This window comes from Hydra viridissima, unplaced genomic scaffold (assembly GCF_058129835.1).
Source record: "Hydra viridissima isolate aposymbiotic clone 2 unplaced genomic scaffold, HvirCarnegie_v1 scaffold_12, whole genome shotgun sequence".
In the NCBI taxonomy this organism is placed as follows: domain Eukaryota; kingdom Metazoa; phylum Cnidaria; class Hydrozoa; order Anthoathecata; family Hydridae; genus Hydra; species Hydra viridissima.
The window spans coordinates 2,789,167-2,810,982 of NW_028324311.1; the positions used below are offsets into that span (position 1 = coordinate 2,789,167).

A 21,816-nucleotide genomic window follows, 5' to 3' on the forward strand; every position below is an offset into this window, starting at 1 on the left:
AAAGGATATTTATCTAACTATTGTATTTCGATATTGAATGTTATGTATATTTTGAAAGTACATATATTAATATTTTTAAATTTCACTTAAGAAAGTTTGTGAAGTTTTGAAAGACGTTTCTTGAGGCATTCTTTTATGTATATTTTGGTGTTAATTGTTCCTGTAGTCACAAAACAAGTAAGGGTCTGCGTATCGTTTCATTTCCTTATCGGTATCATACCGATATGTTATCGGAAAAAAAAAGTGTCATCGGAATGATTACAACGTAATATCGTTATTAAAATTTTAACCGGTATTGTAGTTAGTTTAAATCTCGGTATATTCGGAACTCTCGTCATTCCGATGATTTCTTTTTTCCGATATCATATTGGAATGATAACGATATGGAAATGAAACGATACGCAGACCCTTAAAAACAAGAGCTTCTTTCACCGCATTCACAAATTGCTTGCCAAACTAAGAACTTTTTAGCGAATTTTTGCATTCCAATTCATTTATAGTTAGAATTCAGTTTCTTGCAATTAATTGCTGAATAATATTGGTGTCCTGGAAGAGATCGGAAATATGCAGCACAATAAGTTTCATCGTCAATAATCAAACAAGATTTTATAGCACATAATTTTTTATAGAGCAGCTTTGAACACCTAATTGCGACATTTTCTTGCTTTTCTTCACGACGAGGAACTTTTTTCTTTTTATAAGATTTATAACCACAATTTATCTTTACTCTTTGTATAGTGGAAGCACTTGTCTTAAATTTATTCGCTAATGTTCGAACAGAAATCTCCGGTTTTCTGTCTAAGGCATCTTTTACCTTTTTACCAAGATCTCGTCTAACAAAACATTTTTTTCTTCCACTTCCTGATTTTCTTATGATTGTACCAGTGTCCTTAAATCGTTTCACAATGCTCTGCACTGTTCTCAAAGCAATCAGCAGCTCTTTAGAAATTGTTTTGTTTAATACAGGATTTTCAACGAGAAAATGCAAAATTTTTTCTCGCTTCTTATCTTGATTTGATGACATTTCAATTAAAGCAAATTGTTTTAATAACAGAGTTGTTTAAATTTTGAACAACATTAATACAATCACATTTTAAAACAATTAGCTATTTTAAATGATGTACGGTTTCCGTAAACACCACATCAGAACACTCGCAGATTTTTTCTGGTACATGTCTTAGGGATTCACTAATAAAACGAAATGATATAAATATGATCAAGAAAGTACAAAGTTAACATTAAAAATTAGCTAATTAAAGTGAAACTTTATGGTGCGTGTGTGTTCAAAAATGTATATATTCATAAAAATTACAAGATATAAATTTACATAAAGAAAAAAAATTTATGTGTTTGAAAAAAGTTAACCGTAGTAACTTCATTAGAATATATGGAGTGTAGGTGTTTAGACCTTAAAAAAAAAAGCTTTTTGGCATAGGAAGGTGTTTTTAAATGAGGATACATTGGTTACGTAGTTCGACAAACAAATTAGTAATGAAATTAGGTTTGAATATGACCACGGTGCATAGGAACATGCTCCAAAATCCAAGAATTTTTTTTATTATTAACGATCAAAAAATATTTTTTCATTCAAAAAATTAAAACACAACTTTCTACACAAATCTAAGAAGAAAATACCAGATTTTGGAGGATGTTGATTTTACCATCATATTCTTTTGTCTTTCTAACTTTGTAGAGGGATGTGGAACTAGTTATCTCACTTGGGCATAGTAGCCCAAGTGGGACAATTAGTTCTACATTTATCTTGACAAATAAGTCTTTCTGCAGGTTTATTTGAAACATCTAAATAGGTTTTCCCGACACACATTCAACCATAGGGGCAGTCCCTTTTTTCTACATTTTAAATAAAGTATGGTCGGTAGGTCTGGGTTATCCTCTGAATAATCTTTCCAGAAGATAGTTTTGGAATGAAGAAATGTTTTCTGATGATTATTTTTTTTAAAAATGTTTTTCAAGGTTTTAGAGCAAGTTTCTATGCACCGTAACACCGTGTTGTTGATTGCAGACAAATGAACAATTTAAGATCTGAGTTACATCTTAAAAGCAAAGAATTGATTAATGTCACAGAAGCGAAGAATTTCGGAAGTAAGATACAGGATATCACTAAAAATAATTTTGGTCAGAGATGTTGATGATGATAGTCAAAGATGAACAAGTTGTATACATTTTGAAAGTGATGACGTTATTAACATTTTATCAAATTTGGTCCAGCAAAACTGAAAAACTTTATTTTGTACATATGATTTTAAGGTATTTTGAACTCGAGAAACATTTTTGTCCAATTTTTTTGGAGCAATCCTAAAATTACTGAAGAAGCACTCAGAGTGAATCATCGTTATATGTTATATGCGTATAAAGATTTGCATACTTATAAATGGTATAGGCTGTTACATGATATTTATGAGTGTTGTGTTCTGAGTATGTTTAACCCGCTACGCTTCTTCTCTCATATTTTTTTGTGTGTAACGTAACATGGAACTGTGTTCGTGTGCTTGTGTGTGTAAGAACAATATTGGTCTTAGGGAAGAAAAGTGTTATTATTAATGTTGTTGAGTCGCCCTTTTATTATCTCTGCCATCACTTTACGTAAATTAACATTGTATTTATAATAACAATAAAATATTTGGAGCCCACGGAGAAAGCGACAGACATTTGGTTGCAAGCTCAAGATTCAACAAGTCGTTTGATGTAGTGATTGAAAAGGATTAGTTAAGCTATTTTTTTATTTGGAGTTGGATTAAATTACGAATAACTGTATTACTATACTGAAGTCCCTGTATTAACAAGGTATATTTAAGTAATAAGTTTGTGTTCTTAGCAATTTCTTTTGGTTCAAAGAATTAAAATTTTTTTAAGAAATTCAATCTTTGCCAATCATTTTTGGAAGAAAGTTTGATATATGTGCCCATAATTATGAAAGTGGTCTAAGTCAAAATTTAAAAAAAAATGAATTTATCAGTTAATTCACACGACATGATTTTAAACTAAATATATTCAATGTAATTTTTACGTTATCGCCAAAAATGAACCTTTAAAAAGTAGTTGTAATTACAACGTTATACTGAATTTTTTAACTTATTCAAATACGAATCATTAAATATCTCGAAACAAGAAATATATGACTTATACCACTTTCATAGTTATGGGCACATATTGCATCAGCAATGGCCAGACTCTTTGGCACGAGAGCCGCATTCAAATACTTACGTGAACCGAAGAGCCGCATTAAATATTTCGTTAAGAAAATTTTTATGCATTCTATTTTGAAAGATATTTTGCCTTAAGAAAAATTAGAAACTGGTGGCAAAATAAGTGTTGTAAAATACTCCATAAAGTTAAGCTTAAATTTTTATGAAAAGAAATAAATCTTTCTAAATAACTTTTTCTAAAAAACTTTTTGTGTACAAATTTTATGTTTACTATTAGTTTTTAAATTTTAATTAAAAATAAATTTTTTTCAAAGGCAAAAACTTTACTTTAAATGTAAGCTTGTTTAGAATTTCAAATTATCTTGAGTGTTTCGAAAAATTCATTTCAATCAAATTAAATAAAAATCTGATTCCCTTTCACTCTCACATAAGAAAAACCAGTTATAGAATTGTTTAAAGAAGCATATTCACATCATAAGTTTTAAAAAAGTAACAAAATTACAAACAGTTATGAATTTTCCAATCAGGCACTAGGATTCTGATCTTTATTGGTAAGTCTCTTAAAATCTGGCTTCAAGCTTGTCGTCGCTGTTCTAAGTAATTCTGACAAATGCTCCGTGGTTAGATTTGTACAATACTTTGTCTTGACAAATTTCATAGTGGAAAATAAAGATTCACATGTGTATGTTGGAGCAAAAATTGAAATAAGTTTTATGATAATCTTTTTCAGTAGGGGATACTTAACCTCAGACACTATCCAATAAAGTTAGTGTTTTATGCAACACCAGAAGATTTTGATCTTCTCGGAGATCTAATAGTTCTGTTTCAAATTGAGAATCTTTTTCAACCATGTTTGATGGAATTGGATAACCATCAGTCAAAAACAAAAGATCTTGCAAAAAATTCATATCATCAAGAATTTCAAATGTCTTTTTCTTTTCAATCAAAAAAGATTTAACTGGTTCTAATAATTCTACGAACTTATAAAAAGCAACACTACTTGAAAGCCACCGTACAGCACAGAAAAATGATAGGTCATTTGGTTTTTCAGCAAGATCCAATTCATTAAACAAGTTTTTAAACTGTCTGTGATTTTTAGCATTTGATCGAATATAATTTACAATTTCTGTCACTGATTTTAGAACGATTGAAAAATTAAAGTGCTTTGCTACTAAATGTTCTCGATGAATCAACATTGCTGGTGCACCGTCTGTAGCAACACTAACAAGTTTGTTAATAGGTGCATTGGCTTTAAGTAGAACTGTTTCAAGAGCTTCCTTTACATCAATTCAACGAGTTTTATCTTTTAGCTCAACCAAACCTAGTAATTCTTTCACAATTGCATCTGATGTTACATACCTAACAAATACTGCCATTTGAGATTTATCTTGAACATCTGTTGATTCATCCAGAGCTAAACTGAATGCTTCACAGTTTTTTAGGCCATTCAACAATTGCTGCTCAATATCAGCACTAATCTTAGATATTCTTCTTTCAGTTGAATCTCTAGAAATAGGAATCTGTGAAATTAATCTTCGGATTTTGCTATTTTTAGGATCTAAAACTAAGAGGACATCTGAAATATTTTGCTTTACTATTCTTCATCAGTGTAAGGATGTTTTACTCTTGCAATGTTCCATGCTATAACAAAACTTGCTTCTGTAGTAATAGTTGATTCTTTACTAAAAGATGAGTCATTTATTTGATTGTTAATTATCGTTTTGAGCAATTCAATTTTATTTTTCCTGTAATCTGAATTTAATGGATATTCCTTGGAAAAACTTATATGTTTAGTTTCAAACTTATATGTTTAGTTTCAAATTAAAGATATCGGTTTATTTTCTTTTTCAATAAATGCAAATTTTTCTGTCCAATCTTCATTAAATATTCTGTTCTCGTCATCAGTTCTTCTTTTTTTACTGCTGTTGCTAGGTTAGTATTTACTTTATCCATTTCAAAAAAAAAAGTTTGGCAAATAAGTAAAGTTAATACGAAAAGAGTCGAAATGAAATTCCAAGAACTGCATGCGGCTCTAATATTTGACCGCAACAATATCGTGACTTTTATTTTGATTCTGAACAGATCGTGTGTCGATTTACTGTTTTTTTTTGTCATCTTTGTTTATAAGAATGTCAACAAGTTTAGTAGACAAACGTAGAGTTCGTACTACCAATAATAATTCTGTGAAGCGTCTTATTCATAAGGTTTTTGAAGGCATTGAGGACTTCAATTCAAATTATAACGCTATTGATATCCTGAAAAGTTTACGTGACACTCTTATTGAAAAATTTACCAAAGTGCAATATTGATATGAAGAAATCACATACTTAATTGAAAATGAAACTGAACTACAACAAGAAGAAAATTTAGCTACAGATTTTGTCATATTTTATAGTACAAAACTTACTGAAATTAGTAAATTTTTAAATAAACAGCTTAACACTAAACCAGATGATGTCATCAGTAATTCTAACAAAAGTAATTCCATGGTAAAGCTTCCACCTTTAAAATTACACTCCTTTGATGACAAGCCTGAAAACTGGCAAACATTTTATGAAAATTTTCAATGTGCTGTAGACAGCAATGAGGACTTAAGTTCAATACAGAAGTTAACATATCTTCGTAACCTATTAGAGGGGCAGGCTCTTTCAACTATCACTGGACTTGCCCTTACACATGACAATTATAAAGTTGCTTTTAGTTTATTGAAAGAACGTTTTGATAATAAGCAGCTACTTATATCATCTTATATGCGAGCACTGTTATCCTTAGAAAAAGTTAGCAACTTAAGGAATATTTCTTCTCTTCGTCAAATCTATGACAACCTCGAAATTCAAATCAGGAGCTTAGAAAATTTAAACATTGACTCTCTGCAGTATGGACCTCTTCTCATTCCTGTTTTGATGTAGAAGATACCAGAAGAACTTAACTTGATTATTTCAAAAAAATTTAATGATGCTGACTCCTGATTGAGCTATGCAACAGTGATTGAGCTATGCAACAGTGGGCTAGGGGTGAGCAAAACCCTCCAAAATCAGGACATTGGAGGACATTGGACCTAGGCAAGAGGTTGTCAAGGTTTGGCTGAAGAGGTTCAATTGTCGCTGAACCAAATCTAGTAGGAAGAGGGAGAAGTTTTTTTATGGACAATCGGTATTAGTTGCAGGAAGAGCTGGAGATAGAGGAGAAAATGGAAATTAATGAAGGAGGTAAATAAAATGTAATATAGTTATAAATTTTTTTAAAGTGATTAAAAACAGATAATAAACAGATGGTATCTGAGTATGTTGAGCTAGCCAGCATATCACTAACAGAGTCCTTGTTCCTCATCAGCCTGGTTCCTCTACAGATCTGGAGCAAAGAGGCAGATGACGTTGTCTGGACAAACCCAAAACCCTCCTCCACACTCTATTGCAGACCAATCAGGTTTCAATACATAAGGAGAACAAAGATATTGTGGTGGAGGAGTATAACATTTTCAAGGAGTTCTAGGCTCTCCCTTTAAGGTTGGATGGATTCATAACCTACCATGAGCTGGAGGAAACCATGGTTGATGGAAAAATTTCCATCATTCTTAGTGCAGTGATTGATGCAACTACTAGTTGCAGCATCTGCTGCCTGAGCAGCTCCAACCGGAATGATCTGGAGAAGGTTTACAGAACTGCGGCAGATCTTTCAGATATTCGATTTAAACATGGCCTGTCCACCTTTTATTTGTGGATAAGAAGCATGGAGTGCTTCCTTCACATACCCAACAGGCTATGTTGAGTTTTAAGAAGTGACAGGCTAAGGAAGGAAATTAGGAACTACTAAAAATCAAAAAAAAAAACAGGTTTAAGTTGCGCTGAGGGTTGGTCTCGGTATAAATTTTGATGTTCAAAAGTCAGGAGGATCTGGAATCTCCAATGATAGCAATACTGCTAGGAGGTTTTTTAGGGGATACCAAAAGTCAGTAGAGATTCTATGTGTTGATGAAGAGCTGATGAAGAGGTTTTAAATTACCCTCTGTATCCTTTCCAGCAATGAAGAAGTGGAGCCTAACAAGCTGCATCACTATAACCTGGAGATTGCACAAATGTACAGCCTGTACAACTGGTATCATATGCCCCTGTTGTACAGGCTGGTGTACAGTCTTTACACAAAGAATACACCGCCTTGACAACCCCTGACCACCTGTGCAGTCTCAACCACTCCTAGAGACAAAAGAAGCTCGAATCTCAATACCCGACCTCATTTACCTATATTTAAACATAAAAAATGTCCCTTTTTTATTATAAAACTGTCAATACGTCCAATGACCCACCCTGAAATTAACACCTGTGCGGTAATGACCACTCCTAGAGACCAAGTATACGCAGATTTGAATTCCTCGAGCTCAATTACCAATACTTTAATTGAACCAAAATATCTGACCATTGAACCTAATTTGTTGTATCACATAAACTTAACTTTTGGCTTACTGTATGTAGCACCACTTCATTAGTATGTTTCCTTTTTCTCATTATAGTAACCAGTTGATACTTTTAAGACAAAATGGTAAGTAATGTTATGGTATTCAATTAAGGATGCGAAAACGCTTTGCAAATCTGCCACCCCCAAAAAAGTTTAGCCGCCCCATCTGGCCCAACCTGTTTTTGATTAATAAATTTTTTTGTTAATTATCCGCTTTAATTGTTGTGAAAAATGATATAAAATATCAATCAGTGTTTTTGTTTTTTTTTACTTTGTGATTGTAATTTCCTTTTTATTTTGTTTGTTTATTCGATTTTAATTCATCTAATAGATTAGATGAACTAAAATTGAAAAAAGAAAACGCTCTCGATACAACAACAGCATGTGCTATTATAACAGTATTACACACCTAGTTTATTTGTTTACTCTCTTAAAGTTCTAGTTTTTTCATTGCGTCTAAAAGATAAATTATCAAGCAACATTAAAGTATATAATTATAATAAAATATTTTATTCAAATATTTCAACTAAATCGACTTTAAGTCGACTTAGTCGATTTTAAAAATGTATTAGTCGATTTTAGACGACGTTGGAAAATACATTATATTTAGTCGACAGTCGAATAATTTCAAAGTCGTAACAACACAAGTAAGTTAGTTAACGGGGGGGGGGGGGGGGGGGGGAGAGTAAGTTAGTTAACGGGGGGGGGGGGGAGAGTATGTTTAAGCCACTACGCTTCTTCTCTTATACTTTTTGTGTGTAACGTAACACGAAACTGTGTTCGTGTGCTTGTGTGTGTAAGAACAATATTGGTCTTAGGGAAGAAAAGTGTTATTATTAATGTTGTTGAGTCGCCCTTTTATTATCTCTGCCATCACTTTACGTAAATTAACATTGTATTTATAATAACAATAAAATATTTGGAGCCCACGGAGAAAGCGACAGACATTCGGTTGCAAGCTCAAATGGTATTGGTAAAGCTCAATGAAGAAAATAAATTTTTGTTTAAATGAAATGATTATTTATATTAAAAATTTTAAGAGTCTTTGATGAAAGTAAACGAGTTTTTTTAAAATAAAAGTAGAATAAAACTTATTAAAAGTATACTTTAAGCTCTATAAGTATTTGATTGGCTTTGCTTCGACAAAAAGAAGCAAGTGTTAAACTTTTTCACATCAATTACGTTTTGCATCAGTCGTTAGGTATAAAATGTTTATAGTCTATAATCATAAAAATATACAGTTTTATGTTAAATTAAAATTTGGCACCAGTAGTTGTGTAAAATTTAATGTTATTTTTAGATATGTAAAGATTATATAGAACTAAACGGTGTTTTTTCTTCACATTTTTTGTTTTTCAACCTTCTCCTTAATGATGATGGTAAATCACTTCCCCGCATTCGATGACGTCAATGTATTGTAATTTTTTTGATTTCATTCGTCTATAAAATGATTTATGATTGATTTTTCTGATGGATTTCAATGTTATTCGCAGAACTCGTACACACGCTCAATTAAACTCCTTTTTTTTTTACTTTTAATATATAAAACAAACATACAATGCAAAGAGAGCATGAGATTTTTTTCCCGTAAAGAAAAAAAGTAGCAGACCAAGTTATTTAGCCTTAACTCGGCATGCAGTTAGATTGCTTGGTTGTTGTTCAAACTAGGTGTGTACTCATTCAACAAAAATCAATCAAGCACTAACTTCAAAAGGCGAAGAGATATTGAAGAGTTTCAAAAAATTACGGTGAACAAGTTGTTCCTTATGCCCCGGGTAACATGCCTAACTATACCACCGAGGAATAAGTCTGGAGGTCTTGAATAATAAATTTGTTACATGTACGAAGTTTTGGTGCTAAACCATGAAATCCTATCGTTTGGTTTGATGCCTAACCAAGATAAAATATTAGAAAAATTTAAAGCCTTAATTCCTCTAACAATGAGTTTTGCTTTGCAAACATTAACTTGAAGTATTCTTTAAATTCAAGAGGCTTTTCATTTGAAGTATTCTTTAAATTCAAGAGGCTTTTCTTTTTTTTTCTTTTTTCAAAAATCCGTTTGCTCTGCTTGCTAAAGAGTATGAGGATTATGACATGATGCAAACTAAAGCTGCCAGAGGTTGACATGCCACTCAAAAAAAATGCCAACCACTTTAAATTCTGACTAATCAAATAACGGAATAAATTCTGACTAATCAAATAACAGACTAATCAAATAACGGAAGTTCCAAACCATTGTGTATTTTTATCACCTTTTGTTATAATTATATATTGTTAACCACTATTAAAAATGGTTTCATAAAGTTAGAAACAATTCATCGAAATTTAAGACTTCAGAATCCATATATACATTTAAAAATATTTGTTAATTAATCATTTTAAAAGTTTTAAAAAAAAAACTTATTGCTATTTATTTCCACCTTATATAAAATCAATATAAAATTTTTGACCGGAATAATATAAAATTATTAATGATAATTTGCTAAACTTTGAACAATCAAAAGTTTCTTTTTAAAAAGTAATTGCTCCGTTTTTAAAAATTACCAGTTGCTTTTAAGACAGATGATAATTAACAACTAAAACAAATGATATCAATAAAAATGATACCGAGATAAGTTCACCGTGGCCTTTCTGCCAATCAGGAACTTTGATATTGCATTTATCTTGGGCACAACACAGATCACAGTTACGTTCTAAACCAGTTAAGTTATCAACACAGTCGCTGGCCCCGCTGACCTTGCAAGAGGAACTTGGGATACAATTACGATTGACAAGAGCAGAAGATAAGTTAAAACTTTGTGTGTTACTCTGTCTTGAATAGAAAGCATGTGCGCGACAAACTTCCCCTGATTCACAACTGATTTCAGTTACATTTGTACATAAATTATCATCGCCATGAGGTTGGCAAAAATAACAAACCAATGTTGATGCGCCTTGAAAACAGACACCTGCAAAAAAATTAAAAGTATAATCCGTTTGCGGAAGAAACAGAAGAGTGCTATTTCAGAAAGAGAAAAGTAGACTAATACTGATATTAGGTACAAGTTTTAAATATAGGTCACTTCTGCTTTACCAGGGGGAAACAGTTACATTATTTGATTGTACTTTTGAATGTTCTTTCAAAACAACTTTTATGAATTTTTCAAGCATAAAAAATGCATAAATTAAAATACGCGAACTTACATAGCATAACTATTTCACGTAGAGAGATCATCATTCCAATCGCACTTCTTGTTTCTTATAACTGAAACATGAACATTATTCTATTTAAAGCATTAGTATTTATTATTAAAACTTTTAAGAGTCCGAACACAAACTTCTATAACTAAAATTAATTCTATAACTATCTCTTAAAAAAAATCAAACCAAACACTTTTAAACTCAAGTTTCTCTAAGTGATTTTTTTTACATTCACTATCATGTGCTTCATAATCATTTAAAAACATAAAAATAAAAAGATTTTAGAAAATCTGACTAAAAAAATATTTTATATGAAAAAATAAAGCAAAAAAGAAAACTAAAATCCATTAAGAGCAAATAAAAAAAACGACACGATATCGCAAATTACGCAACATGCTTCATTCGTTTAACGATTATCCCTTTCACGCGCATACACAGACAACGCTCTTATGCATACAGGTTTATGGGCGTTATATTCATAGTTTCAAAAAGATTACGAAGTTTAAGCAAAAAAGAAGAAGAAAAATGGAGAGCTGCATGTCACAAGATCTATTGAAGGTCGGAAGCATTGTATTGCATAAATCATCCGAACAACATTGATAACAGCGTATTTCGGTTTCTAATGTAATACACGGTTGGCCATTTTCATCTTTTACACTGCATAACCCATCTTTTATATAGCATTTCCGTTCAATAATACCAGGAATGGTAGAAAAAGAGCTGGAAGAATTTGGACGTGTATAAACTGCATTTGAAAAACATACTCGATCCTCTAAACACTCACTCTGTCTTGAAGATGAAGTTGGTGAATAACATAATGGATTGTTTATGCAATTCTCAACGTAACAATTTAAGCCAAACACTAGGTGAAAAGAAACTCGATCTTACGCAAAATAAATTTCATAAAAATATAAAAATAAAAAACAGAAAAAATATAGAAGTTTATAAGAAAAAACGTTATATAAAACAGCTAAAAATAAAACTTCATTCAATTCACCTGACCGTAAACTCATCAACATCGCAACAATGAAAGACTTCATGCTTGCTGGAAAACTATGATTTTTCAGTCCAAAATTTTTTATTTAAAAAATTAACTCATTTAAATACTGTATGAAAATTATTTAAAAAATAAATATAGACTATTAATTACATTAAAATTATATTTAGTAACTTACATATAGATAATTTTCAGAAGATGAAAAAATGTTATGAAAAGTTATTATATCTAATAACTTATCACATGCAGCCTGTGTTTACAAACATGCAGCCTGTTACTGCCAAAGCAAACTTTAATTACTTTAATTAATTCCTAACATTTTTAAATAACCATTTTTAAAACCTAAATTTTGTTCCAAGCCTCTCTCTCTCTCATATATATATATATATATATATATATATATATATATATATATATATATATATATATATATATATACAGTGTTTATATATAGTGTTTACTACAAACAAGCATCAGGATTTATAATGAATATAATTGTTATACATAACTAAAAATTCATGACAACTATTTCAAATTGTTCACTTTGAACTTAATAACATTTTTCTTAAGTTCTTTAAGCACAGCCTTCTGCTTCCAACCACCATTTGTATTTCTAGCATTTTCTCTGTTCAGTAAATTTTGGAGAAAAGGAAAAAGATGACATACTGTTTGAACTTTCCTGCTGATTCTTATCTGTTTAAAATCTAAGGCTGTTTTACCTAGACTAAATTTCGTATTTTCCTTCAATTTTAACCACTGGAGACTACTAGCCACTGATTTTAAAAATACCTTCATTGGTTCAATAGTGGCCGGATTTAGAAAGTTAATTCCTATTTTATCTAGTTTAATCAAAACTCTTTAATTAGTAGTTATAACCCACGCCTATTCCATGGTATTCTCAGAATATAACAAACTACGTCAATGCTCAAAGCAAGGCCATTGAAAAATACAACTTTTACAATCATAGAAACAATACCAATTAATATGTAACTCAGGTGGTAGGATGTGTTAAACTGGATGTTCATCAAATTACAATACGAATATTTTCCTTCATATAAGAGGCAGGGATACTTGCAAGTTCCAGTAAGAGTCTTTTATTTCATGAAGGAGATCTGAAGCATCAAAACAACTAAACTTTTCTATTTTTTAGAATTTTTAGAAAGCAGGTTTGTCTTTCTCTGTTATTTGTTTGATATCCATAAATGTTCAGAAAAGGGAGAAATCAAGCATATCAATAACAATTTCTTATTTTTATAAACCTTTAGAGAAAACTTCGCTCTTACTTTAATGTCTCTTGCTATTTCTGAAGTACTGAACGACTTTGTTTGCTGAATACATTTCCAAGTCATTTTAAAATTTGATAGGCCAATCACATTTTTAACAATTTGACTTTTCTGCAGAAGTAAAAAACTCTTTTTCCTAACTAAAACAAATTACAAAACATGCATGTAAAAAAATACATACATACATACATACATACATACATACATACATACATACATACATACATACATACATACATACATACATACATACATACATACATACATTGTGTCAAAAAAATTTTCATCCACTTGTCCTGTTCATTTTTCAGACGCGATAACTTTTTGTTGAACAAAGATATAAGCAAAATTTCAACTAAATGATATCAGTTAACCGTTCAAGAAATATTGTAAAAAAAGATTTTACAAAATAAAGAATAGAAAATTAAATATCACATTTTAAACTAAATAATGCCTGTTTTTTGCACCAAAAAAGTTTTCATCCACTTAACAAAAATGAAATAAAATTGTTATGCAAACTCAATTTGCTAGTGTTTTAATATCTTGTGTTTCCACCACAAGCTTTTATTACCTCATGCAGTCTGCTTTTCATAGTATGAACTAATTTTTGGGTAATTTCTGGAGCGATTGAGCCCCACTCTTTCATAATTACTGATTGGAGTTGTTGCCGATTCCTCACATCATGGTTCCAAATTCTTCTTCCCAATTCATCCCACAGATGTTCGATAGGATTTAAATGTGGAGATTGTGGGGGTGTATGAAGTTGCTTAGCTATTTTAAATATAACCCATTCCTTGACACGTTTGCCTGTATGTTTTGGATCGTTATCTTGCTGAAAAATAAATGACTTAGTAAGTCCCAATTTGTGGGCCTTTCTTCCAGATTATTTATTAGAATGTTTAAATACACATTTTGATTCATATTTCCATCAATGAAAATCAAGTTTTCTACACCTGAAGCACACATACACCCCCACACAGAAACACTTCCTCCACCATGCTTTACCCTTGGACACAAGTTTTGTTTTTTAAATGTTTCATTTGGTTTTCTCCAAACTTTAACTCCTCCATCTGATGAAAACACATTAAATTTTGATTTATCGGTGAAAAGGACAGATTCCCAGAATGTTTGTGGTTCATTAATATAAAGCTTTGCAAAGTGTAGTCGCTTGGCTTTGTTTACTTTGCTAATGTAGGGCTTTTTCAATGGTACTCTACCATTGTATCCAGCTCTTCTTAAGGTTATTCTTATAGTTTCAGGATCCACTTTTAAATTGTAATCATTGTGCAGCATTCCAGCAAGTTTTGGAGCACTAATTTTAGGATTCTGGATGACTCTCCTCAGAATAGCTCATCGATACAATACTTGAATCTTATTTGGACGTCCTGTACGTCACTTATCAGCAATTTTTTTGGTGGTTTGGTATTTATTGATAATGGACTGCACAGTTGAACGTGGTTTCTTTACTATTTCTCCTAAATTTCACTGTGATTTTCCCTGCTTCCATAGTCTAACAATAAGTGATCGAATTTCCTCTGCAACTCTCATTTTTAATAATGATTCTAATAAAAATTAAAAATTTAAAAAATTCATATAAAGAAAAAATAATACAAAAATCTTACTAAATCTAATTTATATTTAAAAAACATTACTTTAATACTGATTACAATAACAAATTGAGGTTGGAGTGCAGGGTGGATAAAAATATTTTTGGCACAAAAAACAGGCATTATTTAGTTTAAAATGCGATATTTAATTTTCTATTCTTTATTTTGTAAAATCTTTTTTTACAATATTTCTTGAATGGTTAACTGACATCATTTAGTTGAAATTTTGCTTATTTCTTTGTTCAAAAAAAGTTATCGCATCTGAAAAATGAACAGGACAGGTGGATGAAAACTTTTTTGACACAGTGTGCATACATACATATACATACATACATAAATACATACATACATACATACATACATACATACATACATACATACATACATACATACATACATACATACATACATACATACATACATACATACATACATACATACATACATACATACATACATAAAATGAACAGGACAGGTGGATGAAAACTTTTACATACATACATACATACATACATACATACATACATACATACATACATACATACATACATACATACATACATACATACATACATACATACATACATACATACATACATACATACATACATACATATATACATATATGTATGTATGTATATATATTCTATCTATTATATATATATATATATATATATATATATATATATATATATATATATATATATATATATATATATATATATATATATATATATATATATATATATATATATATGAATATCTTAAAACTTATATAGCAAGTATTACCGAATAAAATAAACCTATGTTAGAAAAAAATGTCAACATCTCCACTTAATGGACCCTTATTTCTAAATAATTTACTTTAATCTGTTTAGACTTTACAAAAATAGTGTTTGATCTTTCTTGCTTTCACCAATCGATTTGCGATTTTTCATCAATTCTCTCTTTAAATTTTATAGTTTCTCTTCTGTTTAAGCATATTAATTCGAACAACACTCAAAAACATACTTTCTCCAAACAAGGTTTTGAACAACTCCAGCAGTTATTCAAATAATTTTAATCTGTACGATTTCCAAAAATGTTAATCAGCAAATCTAAAATATACCAGTTTTTGTCAGCCATTTTAATAAATATTTCCGGTGTTTACAAGTCTTTTTGTTATATTGTTACTATCATGTCCCTATGACGTTAAAACTGTAAAATATTTTCCTCATTAAAATAGATCACACGTTACAAAAAACTAACTCTTATACCAATAGAAGCCCTTAAGAAAGCTCTTTTAGCACGTTAAAACTTTTCGAAAGTTAAAGTTTTTGTATCGCAACTATCGCAACAGTACTACAAAAGGTTTCAAAAAAGAAAAAAAGTGATCGCCAATTGAATATCATAAGAAATGTTTTTTTTTTTCTTTAATAATAAATGCATTGAGTTGTTATTTACTTATAGAGATATTTGAGTTTTTAATAAGTTTAACATTTAAAAGGGGATGTTTACTCCGGTAAAAATCTTCCCTTCCATCAGCAAAGAAAGGAGAACGTTTTTAATATCATTTTGAAATCAAAAGAAAACAAAAAAATAGTTATTAATGACTTTAGTGTGTTTTTTTATGCATAGAAAAAAATGATCGGGAAGTGGCAGAGATTTGAATGGACGAGTTTATAAGCTTACAGAGTATAATTTGAATTTCAACGATGCAAGAGTTCTAAGAGCAGTTTGTAATACTTGTCGCTTGCTGTTGCAAAAAAGAGACTATAGTGATTCTATAAATTTCATTTGCAATTTCTATTCAATTTTTTTTCGAGAATTTTGCCCCTCATATGCATATTTAGTATTTGTAACTGCCTTCGTGTGCCCTTCCTCCTTCCTCCCGTTAAATATATTTCACTCGCTCGTTAAGATTTTTAAGGGCATTAAATAGGCCGTCTTAGACGTATTTTTGAAATCATTTAATTTCTTCCGAGCCGAATATTTTGATTTAAAGTTTTATGGTAAGATAATTACAAAGTGTAAAAGTCCATAAAGTATATTTTTTTTAAATTCCCTTTTTTTAAACATTATCTATAAACAAAAATGAACGATTCTTATATTTGGCATATTAGAGACTAAAACTGAAAAGTTTCTTAATAAATTTCATAAAGTATTCTTTTGTTAAAACAAATGTTTTAATTTCTTACACTGTTTTACTTTCCGATTAAGGCTTATTATTTCTAAAGCATATATTTCTGAAAAAATGGAGTTTGGTGGTCTTGATTGTTACAAATGCTTGCTGTTGTAACAATCAAGACCACCAAACTGTTGACAAGTTGTTTTTCAAAAATCTGGATGATCAGGGGTGCGCTTTTACCGCTCCTAATGAAACTTGAACTTTGAATGCAATGCTTCGGTAGTATGTTCACTGAAGATCACGAGTGAGGTATGTTCTTCCACAAACTCTACAACGCGGTAAAAAACATGGACCTTTTTTGTGACTGAGATTGCTAAGAACTAGAACAAGATTTTAAAGTGATGAATTATCTCCTTCTTGCAGTGCTGTTCCAAAGCCATTTTTTGAGATGTCTAAGAGTTTTAATAAAACCGATAGGCACAAGCCTTTCAACAATCGGTTTTATTAAAACTCCCATTCTTTGGAGACTGTAAAGGTTTTGCAAGTTCCATTTGTGAAATCACATCCAAACAGAGTGCTGAATCATCCAAAATTGATTAGTGAAGGATGGATGTCCCATTTTTAAAATTTTTTTGTAGACTTTGTATCTAATCCAACGGCAACAAAAGCTTCAAACTTTTCCTTCATCGAGCCAAAAATTCTGGAAGTTCCGAACTCTGAGAGATTTTTAGAACCAACATCGCACCAGCAACAAGGATGTTTGCTTGAATGGGATTGAAATTTACGGATGATATTGGCCATTTTTGAGATCTTATAAAATGTGTAATGCAAAATCACTTGCTTGAATGATATTCATTAACACTTTGTTATTCTTGTATGTTTTAGAGACATTTTCAGCGATGGAAATAATCGGAATTTTTTGCTTAAAAAAGGTTCAGTAAGTCGAGTTTCTGTTGCTTTATTCTTTGTTGATGCAAGTTGTCTCATTCCTGTGTTGGATAGTCCAGTGTACAACTGTGTGTTTAACAAGACTAGCATTGTAAGTGTTGAACTGGATGATTTGTGTGCAGACGCCGGGCCTATACAAAATTAAGTAAAATAAATTAGAAAACGCTTGCTTAATGCGATTACTTGTGGATTATTATGACATTTTTTTAAAAATAAAAGGTTTAGAACTGTGCAGAGGTGCATTATTACTTGGTGTTAATCTAGTATGTCCTCCTCTTGGTTGACTCAAGTGGACAATTCCTCCTGGAGATGCGTCTTTTGATCTAATTGTAGCAGATGTAATTTTCTCAGCTTTAACTGGATCTGACTGGAATAAAGCTTGCAAGTTTTGGGGTCGTGTTCTAATATTGTAGGAATATCTGAAACCTCGAGCTATAACTGATATTTTGCTTTTTTTTTGCTGTGGCCAAAAGTGAGTACTTGAAAAAGGTCCAGAGCCTGAAGATTCTCCTTTTTCAAGGTTTTTAATCTGTTCTTTTGGTCTCACAGGATATTTTTCGTTAAGTTTTAGCTTTCCAAGTTAGAAAATGAACCAGTCACATGTATTAGAGGCTTTTTTCAATGGTTTGACAACAATTGTGGAGAAGTCGAAGAAATGAAAGGTTTTATTTTGAAATATCATAACTTCATAATTTTCAGGTTAATCTGTTTGTATACTTCAGAGGAAGGGGGATGAAAAGACAGGATTTTTATCGCCTAACTATTTAAATAGAAATATTTGAAACTTTTTGCATGTAAGAAATTTTATACTGCGTGCAAGCATGCGCGCATGTGTGCGTATGTTTGGGTGTCGTTTCAAAATATTAAATTGGTGATTAAATTGAATTATTTGACATTTAAAAATGTTATTCCCCAATATTATAAAAAATGAAAGAACTCATTAAAAATATTGATTTCTACATGACAACATCTGGAAAAATCATTTTAAACCATGATTTGAGGGTGTAGAATAATTTGGAAATAATAATTATTAGTTTGAATAATTTATAAATAATTTGAATAATCAATAGATAATTTGAAGTTTTGTGTTAATTTTCCCATAAAACTTTAAATCAAATAATATGGCTGGGACGAAATTTAAAAATTTCAAAAACAACTCTGAGTGTGTTCTCACTTAGTCTATATAATGCCTTCCCTAAAATGATTTTTTCGATCCCATCAGATAATGTTAGCTATTTTTTTCGAATAAATAAATTGAGTAATGATGCAGTTACTGTAACTAGGGTATAACAACAACTCCACCAAATTTCAGGAATAATGTATTAAAAATGGCTTGCGAATTTGTATTTAAAGTTTTCAATTATGCCCTAAATTTGTAAGTTTCTAAAATATTTGGAATTTCAATCTTCGAAATTTTAAATTCCAAACAAGTATCTCGTTTCAAAATACATCGTTTTAAATATATAATGAAACCAATAAAAATGTTTCTTAAGTTACAGCAGCCAATCAAATTTAGCACATCTGGTGATTGTTAAATGAATAAACCGATAAATATAAAATAGTAAACAAAAACTTCAACAAGAATTACAAATATTATCAACAATAAAAAAATGCCGAAAATTATAGTTACACCTATTACACGAAAAACAAGTGGAAGGAAGTATGGTGGTGGTCCATGTGAATTATTAATGACAGAGCCAATTACTTACAGACAGGTTATTTAATACTTCTATCTAATTCATGTAAAGCTAACTGTATAAATCATAGAAGTTACTGAGTAAATTAAAAATAATTTAAAATAAATTTGGGCTGCAGTGAATCCTAATCTACCTCTAATAACTGACAAATCTATTACTAGAAAGACAAAGGATCTTCGCATTCTAGTGAAAAACATTAATCGCAAGCATGGTAGAGCAAGTACCAAACGAAATCTTGATGCAAATTTGGATAAGCTTTTCGATATTTTGGCTTGTTCTTGCTCATTGGATATGCTACCTTGCAGTGATAGAAAAGTATCATGCAATAAAGCAAATTGCTCAGAAGAACATACTTTACGTATTTGCTCTCAAAAAACGAATGTACCTCTTAAAGGAAGAGTTTATCTTCGAGATCAGAGGCAGAAAACTGGTCAAAAGGAGATTATCAACTTTCTTCAGTTGATAAAGTAGCTTTAAAAAGAAACAAGAGGATTGGTAATGAGCGACAACAACTATCTCAAAGGGTAGTTGTTGTCGCTCATTATTTGTATTTTTTTATTATTTAATATGTCGCTCATTAAGGGTATGTCATCTGAAGAAGCTAGCTGTTCAACTGAAACTGAGGTAAACTTATTGTAACTTTATTGATTTATTTTAAGTACACGCAAATTTTGTATGGTGCATTTTCTTTTCCAGAAGAAGCTGAATGGCAACCAATAAAGAAGTTTCCTGGAGACTACAACTTGATTAAACTTCCCAGGTTTGCTATGAAATTAGTCAGAAATGAGTATTCGTCAAACTTAGGTGCAGCTCTTGCATTTGCTTTACTACATGGCATTAAAAGTATTTTGAGAAAAGATGCTAATATCAATCACATCTTGATTGACAATTACAAATTAGATAGGGCTAAAGCACAAGTAAAGATAGTTAGCGAAGGTAAAGATCTAAAAAAAAAAAAATCAGTTAAGTTAAAAAGTTAAAATCAGTAAAGATCTAAAAAAAAAAAAATCAGTTAATTTGCCTTGGTGTTGATAGCAAGCTAGATCAGACCACTCGAACTTCTTGCAGAATAAACTCACCTAAAAGAGAATTACTCAAAAAATCTGTCGAACCTGAACATCACCACACATATATATGAAGATGGAAAATCTACTGGAACCTATTTGACTCATAGAACAATTCCTATTATTGGCGCAACTGGTTTAGTACTTGCAAAAGAGACGTTTAGTGTTTTACAAGAATTTAAGAGTGTTGAAAGTATTCAAGCAGTTCTTCTTGATAATACTGCTACCAATACTGGCCGAATAAGTGGTTTAGTGGTAAAACTTGAAGAGTTGTTAAAACGAAAACTGCACCTCATTGGGTGCGCGCTACATTAAAACGAACTTTTTTTTAAAGCTCTTTTTAAAAAACTAGATAATATAACAACTGGACCAGGAAGCTTTAGTGGCCTTCTTGGCAAATAATGTGCTGAAAATATTTAGGATTCACATCCAGTTTTGTTTAAACCTGTCAAAAATCCTATAGTTGATGAGTATATTCCAAAAGAAGTACTTAAAGACCTTAGTAGTGATCAAAGACTTTTATTTGAGTATTGAAAAGGAGTAGGGTCTGGTGAAGTTGCTGATAAATGGGGTGCTTAAAAAATTGGTTCACTTAACCATGCAAGGTGGTTAACTCTAGCTATTCGCATTCTCTGTTTATATACAAGAGACAATCAACCAAACCAGTGTTTAAAAAAAAACTAGTCTACTTTACTGTTCAAGTTTGAGTTCAAGATGGCTTGATTAAGATGAAATAAAAAAAGCATTTCAACTGCAATACATTAAAAGGTGATCAAACATTTTTCTGTTCTTTTTTTCTGATAGCATTATTCCATCTGCTTAAAATTTAATAATAGTTTTTTAGTTTTTCTATTGATATATCGCAGCATTGAAATAATTTTTGAAAATTAAAAAAAAAAGGCTTTTTTTTTTTGTGAAAACTTTTGTTTTTTTTTATTTTCTTTTCTTTTCACACTCTCTTTTTTCTTTTCATCAAAAAGTATATCAATGCTCCAGCATGGTTCATATAAGGACATCATTTAAGCTGCACGACTCTCTTCGTCTTCTTTTTTTTCTGCTATCTTTCGACTTAACATTCGTCCATTTAATGATGTGATACATATTGTGAAGCAGAACATTAAAAAAAAACGCATTCCGCCTGAAAACATTCTCTATACCATGGTTAAAGACAACAAGAACCAAAATCAGGGTTTATAATCAACACTGACTCTTAGACAAATGTATCTTTTTAAATTATTCAATTGACTTTGTAACTAAAAAAAATTATCTTATTATTCCTTTAAACACAATCATAACGCAGTATTGATCACAATT

The 21,816-nt window shown here is 30.6% G+C and overlaps 1 protein-coding gene and 1 long non-coding RNA gene across 2 annotated transcripts; one reads left to right on the top strand and one right to left on the bottom strand.

Moving 5' to 3' along the window:
• The first annotated feature begins 5,296 nt into the window (after positions 1–5,296).
• Positions 5,297–6,076, top strand: LOC149880761 (uncharacterized). Its single transcript, XM_090067877.1, has 2 exons — positions 5,297–5,429; positions 5,484–6,076. Exons 1-2 carry the CDS (start codon positions 5,297–5,299, stop codon positions 6,074–6,076), a joined length of 726 nt encoding a protein of 241 aa, XP_089924003.1.
• A 3,768-nt stretch (positions 6,077–9,844) lies between these two features.
• On the bottom strand, positions 9,845–11,931 carry LOC145194551 (uncharacterized). Its single transcript, XR_013848032.2, has 3 exons — positions 11,797–11,931; positions 10,803–11,661; positions 9,845–10,567 (listed from the first exon to the last, which is right to left on the bottom strand). It is a non-coding gene; the product is annotated as an uncharacterized LOC145194551 (long non-coding RNA).
• Between the last annotated feature and the right edge of the window lie 9,885 nt (positions 11,932–21,816).

Excerpts from the sequence above, each read along its gene's own strand:
- LOC149880761 (XM_090067877.1), top strand. The coding sequence starts at position 5,297 with ATGTCAACAAGTTTAGTAGACAAACGTAGAGTTCGTACTACCAATAAT. Across the intron at positions 5,430-5,483 it reads CGCTATTGATATCCTGAAAA|AAATCACATACTTAATTGAA; the intron begins GTTTACGTGACA and ends ATTGATATGAAG.